Source organism: Atractosteus spatula, unplaced genomic scaffold, assembly GCF_055471065.1.
Source record: "Atractosteus spatula isolate fAtrSpa1 unplaced genomic scaffold, fAtrSpa1.hap1 Scaffold_33, whole genome shotgun sequence".
Taxonomy (NCBI): domain Eukaryota; kingdom Metazoa; phylum Chordata; class Actinopteri; order Semionotiformes; family Lepisosteidae; genus Atractosteus; species Atractosteus spatula.
Window position 1 is genome coordinate 95,955 of NW_028296861.1, and position 12,545 is coordinate 108,499.

The window sequence follows — 12,545 nt, forward strand, 5'->3', positions numbered from 1 at the left end:
TAATACTCCTCTACTGGACCTGGACACTGGACACTGCCCTGGGCACAGGAGACACACTCACGCCCACACTAATACACACTCACACCCACACTAATACTCCTCTACTGGACCTGGACACTGGACACTGCACTGGGCACAGGAGACACACTCACACTCACACTAATACACACTCACACCCACACTAATACTCCTCTACTGGACCTGGACACTGGACACTGCACTGGGCACAGGAGACACACTCACACTCACACTAATACACACTCACACCCACACTAATACTCCTCTACTGGACCTGGACACTGGACACTGCCCTGGGCACAGGAGACACACTCACGCCCACACTAATACACACTCACACCCACACTAATACTCCTCTACTGGACCTGGACACTGGACACTGCCCTGGGCACAGGAGACACACTCACACTCACACTAATACACACTCACACCCACACTAATACTCCTCTACTGGACCTGGACACTGGACACTGCCCTGGGCACAGGAGACACACTCACACTCACACTAATACACACCCACACTAATACTCCTCTACTGGACCTGGACACTGGACACTGCCCTGGGCACAGGAGACACACTCACACTCACACTAATACACACTCACACTAATACTCCTCTACTGGACCTGGACACTGGACACTGCCCTGGGCACAGGAGACACACTCACACTCACACTAATACACACTCACACCCACACTAATACTCCTCTACTGGACCTGGACACTGGACACTGCCCTGGGCACAGGAGACACACTCACACTCACACTAATACACACCCACACTAATACTCCTCTACTGGACCTGGACACTGGACACTGCCCTGGGCACAGGAGACACACTCACACTCACACTAATACACACTCACACTAATACTCCTCTACTGGACCTGGACACTGGACACTGCCCTGGGCACAGGAGACACACTCACACTCACACTAATACACACTCACACCCACACTAATACTCCTCTACTGGACCTGGACACTGGACACTGCCCTGGGCACAGGAGACACACTCACACTCACACTAATACACACCCACACTAATACTCCTCTACTGGACCTGGACACTGGACACTGCCCTGGGCACAGGAGACACACTCACACTCACACTAATACACACTCACACTAATACTCCTCTACTGGACCTGGACACTGGACACTGCCCTGGGCACAGGAGACACACTCACACTCACACTAATACACACTCACACCCACACTAATACTCCTCTACTGGACCTGGACACTGGACACTGCCCTGGGCACAGGAGACACACTCACACTCACACTAATACACACTCACACCCACACTAATACTCCTCTACTGGACCTGGACACTGGACACTGCCCTGGGCACAGGAGACACACTCACACTCACACTAATACACACTCACACCCACACTAATACTCCTCTACTGGACCTGGACACTGGACACTGCCCTGGGCACAGGAGACACACTCACGCCCACACTAATACACACTCACACCCACACTAATACTCCTCTACTGGACCTGGACACTGGACACTGCCCTGGGCACAGGAGACACACTCACACTCACACTAATACACACTCACACCCACACTAATACTCCTCTACTGGACCTGGACACTGGACACTGCCCTGGGCACAGGAGACACACTCACACTCACACTAATACACACTCACACCCACACTAATACTCCTCTACTGGACCTGGACACTGGACACTGCCCTGGGCACAGGAGACACACTCACACTCACACTAATACACACTCACACCCACACTAATACTCCTCTACTGGACCTGGACACTGGACACTGCCCTGGGCACAGGAGACACACTCACACTCACACTAATACACACTCACACCCACACTAATACTCCTCTACTGGACCTGGACACTGGACACTGCCCTGGGCACAGGAGACACACTCACACTCACACTAATACACACTCACACCCACACTAATACTCCTCTACTGGACCTGGACACTGGACACTGCCCTGGGCACAGGAGACACACTCACGCCCACACTAATACACACTCACACCCACACTAATACTCCTCTACTGGACCTGGACACTGGACACTGCCCTGGGCACAGGAGACACACTCACACTCACACTAATACTCCTCTACTGGACACTGGACACTGCCCTGGGCACAGGAGACACACTCACACTCACACTAATACTCCTCTACTGGACCTGGACACTGCACTGAGCACAGGAGACACACTCACGCTCACACTAATACACACTCACACTCACACTAATACTCCTCTACTGGACCTGGACACTGCACTGGGCACAGGAGACACACTCACGCTCACACTAATACACACTCACACCCACACTAATACTCCTCTACTGGACCTGGACACTGCACTGAGCACAGGAGACACACTCACGCTCACACTAATACACACTCAAACCCACACTAATACTACTCTACTGGACCAGGACACTGCACTGAGCACAGGAGACACACTCACTCACACACACTCACACTCACACAAATACACACTCACACTAATACTCCTCTACTGGACCAGGACACTGCACTGAGCACAGGAGGCACACTCACACTCACACTAATTCACACTCACACTAATACACACTCACACTCACACACACTCACACTCACACTAATTCACACTAATACACACTGACACTCACACTAATTCACACTCACACTCACACTCACTCACACACACTCAAACACACTAATTCACACTCACACTCACACTCACACACACACACTCACACTAATACACACTCACAATCACTCACACAGACACTCACACTAATACTAAAACTCCTCTACTGGACCTGGACACTGGACACTGCACTGAGCACAGGAGACACACTCACGCTCACACTAATACACACTCACACCCACACTAATACTCCTCTACTGGACCTGGACACTGCCCTGGGCACAGGAGACACACTCACGCTCACACTAATACACACTCACACTCACACTAATACTCCTCTACTGGACCTGGACACTGGACACTGCACTGAGCACAGGAGACACACTCACACTCACACTAATACACACTCACACCCACACTAATACTCCTCTACTGGACCTGGACACTGCCCTGGGCACAGGAGACACACTCACGCTCACACTAATACACACTCACACTCACACTAATACTCCTCTACTGGACCTGGACACTGGACACTGCACTGAGCACAGGAGACACACTCACACTCACACTAATACACACTCACACCCACACTAATACTCCTCTACTGGACCTGGACACTGGACACTGCAATGGGCACAGGAGACACACTCACACTCACACTAATACACACTCACACCCACACTAATACTCCTCTACTGGACCTGGACACTGGACACTGCCCTGGGCACAGGAGACACACTCACGCCCACACTAATACACACTCACACTCACACTAATACTCCTCTACTGGACCTGGACACTGGACACTGCCCTGGGCACAGGAGACACACTCACGCCCACACTAATACACACTCACACTCACACTAATACTCCTCTACTGGACCTGGACACTGGACACTGCCCTGGGCACAGGAGACACACTCACACTCACACTAATACTCCTCTACTGGACACTGGACACTGCCCTGGGCACAGGAGACACACTCACACTCACACTAATACTCCTCTACTGGACCTGGACACTGCACTGAGCACAGGAGACACACTCACGCTCACACTAATACACACTCACACTCACACTAATACTCCTCTACTGGACCTGGACACTGCACTGGGCACAGGAGACACACTCACGCTCACACTAATACACACTCACACCCACACTAATACTCCTCTACTGGACCTGGACACTGCACTGAGCACAGGAGACACACTCACGCTCACACTAATACACACTCACACCCACACTAATACTCCTCTACTGGACCAGGACACTGCACTGAGCACAGGAGACACACTCACTCACACACACTCACACTCACACAAATACACACTCACACTAATACTCCTCTACTGGACCAGGACACTGCACTGAGCACAGGAGGCACACTCACACTCACACTAATTCACACTCACACTAATACACACTCACACTCACACACACTCACACTCACACTAATTCACACTAATACACACTGACACTCACACTAATTCACACTCACACTCACACTCACTCACACACACTCAAACACACTAATTCACACTCACACTCACACTCACACACACACACTCACACTAATACACACTCACAATCACTCACACAGACACTCACACTAATACTAAAACTCCTCTACTGGACCTGGACACTGGACACTGCACTGAGCACAGGAGACACACTCACGCTCACACTAATACACACTCACACCCACACTAATACTCCTCTACTGGACCTGGACACTGCCCTGGGCACAGGAGACACACTCACGCTCACACTAATACACACTCACACTCACACTAATACTCCTCTACTGGACCTGGACACTGGACACTGCACTGAGCACAGGAGACACACTCACACTCACACTAATACACACTCACACCCACACTAATACTCCTCTACTGGACCTGGACACTGGACACTGCATTGGGCAAAGGAGACACACTCACGCTCACACTAATAGTCCTCTACTGGACCTGGACACTGCACTGGGCACAGGAGACACACTCACACTCACACTAATACACACTCACACTTACACTAATACTCCACTACTGGACCTGGACACTGCACTGAGCACAGGAGACACACTCACTCACACACACTCACACAAATACACACTCACACTAATACTCCACTACTGGACCTGGACACTGCACTGAGCACAGGAGGCACACTCACACTCACACTAATTCACACTCACACTCACGCTCACACTAATTCACACTAATACACACTGACACTCACACTCACACTCACTCACACACACTCAAACACACTAATTCACACTCACACTCACACACACACACTCACACTAATACACACTCACAATCACTCACACACACACTCACACTAATACTAATACTCCTCTACTGGACCTGGACACTGGACACTGCACTGAGCACAGGAGGCACACTCACACTCACACTAATTCACACTCAAACCCACACTAATACTCCTCTACTGGACCTGGACACTGGACACTGCACTGAGCACAGGAGACACACTCACACTCACACTAATACTCCTCTACTGGACCTGGACACTGCACTGGGCACAGGAGACACTCACACTCACACTAATACACACTCAAACTAATACTCACACTACTACTCACTCACGTTCACACTAATATTTGCTCACGCTCTCACACCCACACCCTCACAGTCATACTCACACACACTCACGAACACTCCCCACCTCTCAACTGACACACACAATCACACACTCATACACTCTCATACTGACTCACTCAAACACAGTCAGACACTCAATGAATCTGACACACTTACACTGACACACACGCACACTGACACTGTAACACGCACTGACACTAACACACACTCACACTGACACACACACTCATACTGATACACTCACTCACACTGTCACATACATACTAACACACACACTCACACTGACACACTTACACTGACACTGACACACACACTGACACACACACCGATACTGACACACACACTCACACTGACACACACACTGATACTGACACACACATACTGACACACACACCGATATGACACACACACTCACACTGAAACACACACTCATACTGATACACTCACTCACACTGACACACACACCGATACTGACACACACACTGATACTGACACACACAGTCACAATGACACTGACACACACACTGATACTGACACATTCACTCACACTGACACACACACCGATATGACACACACACTCACACTGACACACACACTCATACTGATACACTCACTCACACTGACACACACACCGATACTGACACACACACTGATACTGACACACTCACACTGACACACACACTCATACTGATACACTCACTCACACTGACACACACACCGATACTGACACACACACTGATACTGACACACTCACACTGACACACACACTGATACTGACACACACACACTGACACACACACTGATACTGACACACACACACTGACACACACAGTCACAATGACACTGACACACACTCACACTGACACACACAGTCACAATGACACTGACACACTCACACTGACTCCAACTGAAACCAAGCCCATCACACTGAGAGGTTGTGTGATCTCTGATGTGTGCTCTCTGTTTTACCTCTGGTAAGGAGGGCTGGTACATGATGGAGGCACGAGTGGCTCTGTTGTCCTGCAGCACGAAGACACAGCTCTCAGTGGGGAGACCTGTCAGGGGGTCCAGACCACAGGCATCTCCAGTGACCCGGTCAATCAGAGAGCCAGAAAGATCCTTCGAGCACCTGAGAGAGGAGGAGCAGGTGACCAGACAGACTGGACAGGTCCTGCACACTGACACAGCCCAGTCACAGGCTCTAGACTCTTCTAGTCCCTGTGGAGTCCAGCACACTGACACAGCCCAGTCACAGGCTCTAGACTCTTCTAGTCCCTGTGGAGTCCAGCACACTGACACAGCCCAGTCACAGGCTCTAGACTCTTCTAGTCCCTGTGGAGTCCAGGACACTGACACAGCCCAGTCACAGGCTCTACACTCTTCTAGTCCCTGTGGAGTCCAGCACACTGACACAGCCCAGTCACAGGGCTCTAGACTCTTCTAGTCCCTGTAGAGTCCAGCACACTGACACAGCCCAGTCACAGGACTCCAGAATCCTCTAGTCCCTGTGGAGTCCAGCACACTGACACAGCCCAGTCACAGGGCTCTGGACTCTTCTAGTCCCTGTGGAGCCCAGCACACTGACACAGCCCAGTCACAGGACTCCAGAGTCCTCTAGTCCCTGTGGAGTCCAGCACACTGACACAGCCCAGTCACAGGCTCTAGACTCTTCTAGTCCCTGTGGAGTCCAGGACACTGACACAGCCCAGTCACAGGCTCTAGACTCTTCTAGTCCCTGTAGAGTCCAGCACACTGACACAGCCCAGTCACAGGACTCCAGACTCCTCTAGTCCCTGTGGAGTCCAGCACACTGACACAGCCCAGTCACAGGCTCTAGACTCCTCTAGTCCCTGTGGAGTCCAGCACACTGACACAGCCCAGTCACAGGCTCTAGACTCCTCTAGTCCCTGTGGAGTCCAGCACACTGACACAGCCCAGTCACGGACTCCAGACTCCTCTAGTCCCTGTGGAGTCCAGCACACTGACACAGCCCAGTCACGGACTCCAGACTCCTCTAGTCCCTGTGGAGTCCAGCACACTGACACAGCCCAGTCACAGGCTCTAGACTCTTCTAGTCCCTGTGGAGTCCAGCACACTGACACAGCCCAGTCACAGGCTCTAGACTCTTCTAGTCCCTGTGGAGTCCAGCACACTGACACAGCCCAGTCACAGGCTCTAGACTCCTCTAGTCCCTGTGGAGTCCAGCACACTGACACAGCCCAGTCACAGGCTCTAGACTCCTCTAGTCCCTGTGGAGTCCAGCACACTGACACAGCCCAGTCACAGGCTCTAGACTCCTCTAGTCCCTGTGGAGTCCAGCACACTGACACAGCCCAGTCACAGGCTCCAGACTCTTCTAGTCCCTGTGGAGTCCAGTACACTGACACAGCCCAGTCACAGGCTCTAGACTCTTCTAGTCCCTGTAGAGTCCAGCACACTGACACAGCCCAGTCACGGGCTCTAGACTCCTCTAGTCCCTGTGGAGTCCAGCACACTGACACAGCCCAGTCACAGGCTCTAGACTCTTCTAGTCCCTGTGGAGTCCAGCACACTGACACAGCCCAGTCACAGGCTCTAGACTCCTCTAGTCCCTGTGGAGTCCAGCACACTGACACAGCCCAGTCACAGGACTCCAGACTCCTCTAGTCCCTGTGGAGTCCAGCACACTGACACAGCCCAGTCACAGGGCTCTAGACTCCTCTAGTCCCTGTGGAGTCCAGCACACTGACACAGCCCAGTCACAGGCTCTAGACTCCTCTAGTCCCTGTGGAGTCCAGCACACTGACACAGCCCAGTCACAGGACTCCAGACTCTTCTAGTCCCTGTGGAGTCCAGCACACTGACACAGCCCAGTCACAGGCTCTAGACTCTTCTAGTCCCTGTGGAGTCCAGCACACTGACACAGCCCAGTCACAGGCTCTAGACTCTTCTAGTCCCTGTGGAGTCCAGGACACTGACACAGCCCAGTCACAGGACTCCAGACTCCTCTAGTCCCTGTGGAGTCCAGCACACTGACACAGCCCAGTCACAGGGCTCTAGACTCCTCTAGTCCCTGTGGAGTCCAGCACACTGACACAGCCCAGTCACAGGCTCCAGACTCTTCTAGTCCCTGTGGAGTCCAGCACACTGACACAGCCCAGTCACAGGCTCTAGACTCCTCTAGTCCCTGTGGAGTCCAGCACACTGACACAGCCCAGTCACAGGGCTCTAGACTCCTCTAGTCCCTGTGGAGTCCAGCACACTGACACAGCCCAGTCACAGGCTCCAGACTCCTCTAGTCCCTGTGGAGTCCAGCACACTGACACAGCCCAGTCACAGGCTCTAGACTCCTCTAGTCCCTGTGGAGTCCAGCACACTGACACAGCCCAGTCACAGGCTCCAGACTCCTCTAGTCCCTGTGGAGTCCAGCACACTGACACAGCCCAGTCACAGGCTCTAGACTCCTCTAGTCCCTGTGGAGTCCAGCACACTGACACAGCCCAGTCACAGGCTCTAGACTCCTCTAGTCCCTGTGGAGTCTAGACTGAGAGATATCCGCCTGTGTTGTATTTACCTGGTGGCCTCTATTTGTCCAGTGGATGAACGATAGAAGGGAATCCTTGTGTCAAACTCACTAAACACCCCCCATCGAAGAGTAGCCCAGGAGTGGACCAGCACACGTCCTGCAAGAGACAGACACACATGAACACTGCACTGAGAGAGAGGGGTTAATACACACACTGACTGGACACTCCAGTACATTAACACTGCACTGAGAGAGAGAGGTTAATACACACACACTGACTGGACACTCCAGTACATTAACACTGCACTGAGAGAGAGGGGTTAATACACACACTGACTGGACACTCCAGTACATTAACACTGCACTGAGAGAGAGAGGGGTTAATACACACACACTGACTGGACACTCCAGTACAAAAACACTGCGCTGAGAGAGAGGGGTTAAAACAGACACACTGACTGGACACTCCAGTACATTAACACTGCACTGAGAGAGAGAGGGGTTAATACACACACACTGACTGGACACTCCAGTACATTAACACTGTACTGAGAGAGAGAGGGGTTAATACAGACACAATGACTGGACACTCCAGTACTTTAACACTGCACTGAGAGAGAGATAGGGGTTAATACACACACACTGACTGGACACTCCATGTTTGACCCCTCACCTCTGGGTCCGTAGCTGCGGATGGCCTGTTCCTCCAGCAGGTACCTGGGGCTCATGTGTGTGTATCGTCCCGGCTGCCCGCAGTGCCCATCGGTCAGCGTGTAGGGAGCAGCTGGAGGTCCTGCACTGTCCTTGCAGGAGGGGTCTGACACGATCACACTGGCCTGTAGGGGGCACAGGAGAGACCAGCTGTGTACTCTGTGTATCTCCTTTGAGCCTGGACTGTGGAGTAGTTCTCTCTGCAGTGTAGTATAGTGTAGTATAGAGTCTGGCCTGTGGAGTATTTCTCAGTACAGTGTGGTATAGTGAAGTACAGAGTCTGGACTGTGGAGTATTTCTCAGTACAGTGTAGTATAATGAAGTACAGAGTCTGGACTGTGGATTATTTCTCAGTACAGTGTAGTATAGTGCAGTATAGAGTCTAACCTATGGAGTATTTCTCAGTACAGTGTAGCATAGTGAAGTACAGAGTATGGACTGTGGACTATTTCTCAGTACAGTGAAGTATGGTGAAGTATAGAGTCTGGCCTGTGGAGTGTTCCTCAGTACAGTGTAGTGTAGTGAAGTACAGAGTCTGGACTGTGGAGTATTTCTCACTACAGGGTAGTATTGTGTAGTACAGAGCCTGGACTGTGGAGTATTTCTCACTACAGTGCAGTATTGTGTAGTACAGAGCCTGGAGTGTGGGGTATTTCTCACTACAGTGCAGTATTGTGTAGTGCAGAGCCTGGAGTGTGGGGTATTTCTCAGTATGGTGTCGTACACTACAGTACTTGACCTTGGTGTATCTCTCCGTGCGTGGCCTGCTGTAGAGGCTGTTGTTCCTTCTCCAGGTGTTGGGCACGAGGATCCTGACGTCCTGGAAGTAAGCTCGCCTCCCTGTGGCGGAGAACAGGTACGACGAGGCCGCGGTGAACATGTCCTGTTGGGAAGAGGAGAGACAGACAGGCTCGAGTGGCACACCTGCAGAGTGACCGCCTTGGCCCCCGAGCCTGAGCGCCACTCACCTTGATGCTGGAGATGAGGGCAGGGCTCTCCGGCACTCTGGGGTGAATGGCGATGACCACTCCTCTGTATCCATTACTGTCCAGCTGGACAGTGGAGCCCCACGCCACAGACAGGGACAGAGTCCAGTACAGCAGCACACTGGGCAGCATGACTCCTGACCCTCGACGGGCAACGAGCTCTGAGATCTGGACTCACTCTGACAGGCGACGGGCTCGGAGATCTGGACTCACTGACGGGCGATGAGCTCTGAGATCTGGACTCACTGACGGGCGACGAGCTCGGAGATCTGGACTCACTCTGACGGGCGATGAGCTCTGAGATCTGGACTCACTGACGGGCGACGAGCTCTGAGATCTGGACTCACTCTGACGGGCGACGAGCTCGGAGATCTGGACTCACTGACGGGGGACGGGCTCAGAGATCTGGACTCACTCTGACGGGCGACGAGCTCTGAGATCTGGACTCACTGACGGGCGACGAGACTGGAGATCTGGACTCACTCTGACGGGCGACGAGCTCTGAGATCTGGACTCACTGACGGGGGACGGGCTCGGAGATCTGGACTCACTGACGGGCGACGAGCTCGGAGATCTGGACTCACTGACGGGCGAGGAGCTCTGAGATCTGGACTCACTGACGGGCGAGGAGCTCGGAGATCTGGACTCACTCTGACGGGCGACAAGCTCGGGGATCTGGACTCACTGACGGGCGATGAGCTCTGAGATCTGGACTCACTCTGATGGGCGAGGAGCTCTGAGATCTGGACTCACTGATGGGCGAGGAGCTCTGAGATCTGGACTCACTGACGGGCGAGGAGCTCGGAGATCTGGACTCACTGACGGGCGAGGAGCTCTGAGATCTGGACTCACTGACGGGCGACGAGCTCTGAGATCTGGACTCACTGACGGGCGACGAGCTCTGAGATCTGGACTCACTCTGATGGGCGAGGAGCTCTGAGATCTGGACTCACTGATGGGCGAGGAGCTCTGAGATCTGGACTCACTGACGGGCGAGGAGCTCGGAGATCTGGACTCACTCTGACGGGCGATGAGCTCGGAGATCTGGACTCACTGACGGGCGAGGAGCTCTGAGATCTGGACTCACTGACGGGCGACGAGCTCTGAGATCTGGACTCACTGACGGGCGAGGAGCTCGGAGATCTGGACTCACTGACGGGCGACGAGCTCTGAGATCTGGACTCACTGACGGGCGAGGAGCTCGGAGATCTGGACTCACTGACGGGCGAGGAGCTCGGAGATCTGGACTCACTCTGACGGGCGACGAGCTCTGAGATCTGGACTCACTCTGACGGGCGAGGAGCTCGGAGATCTGGACTCACTGACGGGCGAGGAGCTCTGAGATCTGGACTCACTGACGGGCGAGGAGCTCGGAGATCTGGACTCACTGACGGGCGAGGAGCTCGGAGATCTGGACTCACTCTGACGGGCGACGAGCTCGGAGATCTGGACTCACTGACGGGGGATGGGCTCAGAGATCTGGACTCACTCTGACGGGCGAGGAGCTCTGAGATCTGGACTCACTCTGACGGGCGACGAGCTCGGAGATCTGGACTCACTGACGGGCGACGAGCTCTGAGATCTGGACTCACTGACGGGCGACGAGCTCTGAGATCTGGACTCACTCTGACGGGCGAAGAGCTCGGAGATCTGGACTCACTGACGGGCGAGGAGCTCGGAGATCTGGACTCACTGACGGGCGACGAGCTCGGAGATCTGGACTCACTGACGGGCGACGAGTTCTGAGATCTGGACTCACTGACGGGTGACGAGCTCTGAGATCTGGACTCACTCTGACGGGCGACGAGCTCTGAGATCTGGACTCACTGACGGGTGACGAGCTCTGAGATCTGGACTCACTCTGACGGGCGACGAGCTCTGAGATCTGGACTCACTGACGGGCGATGAGCTCTGAGATCTGGACTCACTCTGATGGGCGACGAGCTCTGAGATCTGGACTCACTCTGATGGGCGAGGAGCTCTGAGATCTGGACTCACTCTGACGGGCGAGGAGCTCTGAGATCTGGACTCACTCTGACGGGTGAC

At 53.4% G+C, this 12,545-nt stretch overlaps 1 protein-coding gene across 1 annotated transcript in view; it reads right to left on the minus strand.

The window, feature by feature from the left end:
• The window catches only part of LOC148807341 (calcium-activated chloride channel regulator 3A-1-like), a 34,610-nt gene extending 23,979 nt beyond the window's left edge, over positions 1-10,631 (minus strand). Inside the window, exons 1-5 of the mRNA XM_088909539.1 lie at positions 10,482-10,631; positions 10,253-10,396; positions 9,476-9,638; positions 8,851-8,959; positions 6,267-6,426 (exon numbers count right to left, since the gene is read on the minus strand). Of these exons, the coding sequence (XP_088765665.1) occupies positions 6,267-6,426; positions 8,851-8,959; positions 9,476-9,638; positions 10,253-10,396; positions 10,482-10,631 (726 nt within the window). The remainder of the gene's footprint in view (positions 1-6,266; positions 6,427-8,850; positions 8,960-9,475; positions 9,639-10,252; positions 10,397-10,481) is intronic.
• Between the last annotated feature and the right edge of the window lie 1,914 nt (positions 10,632-12,545).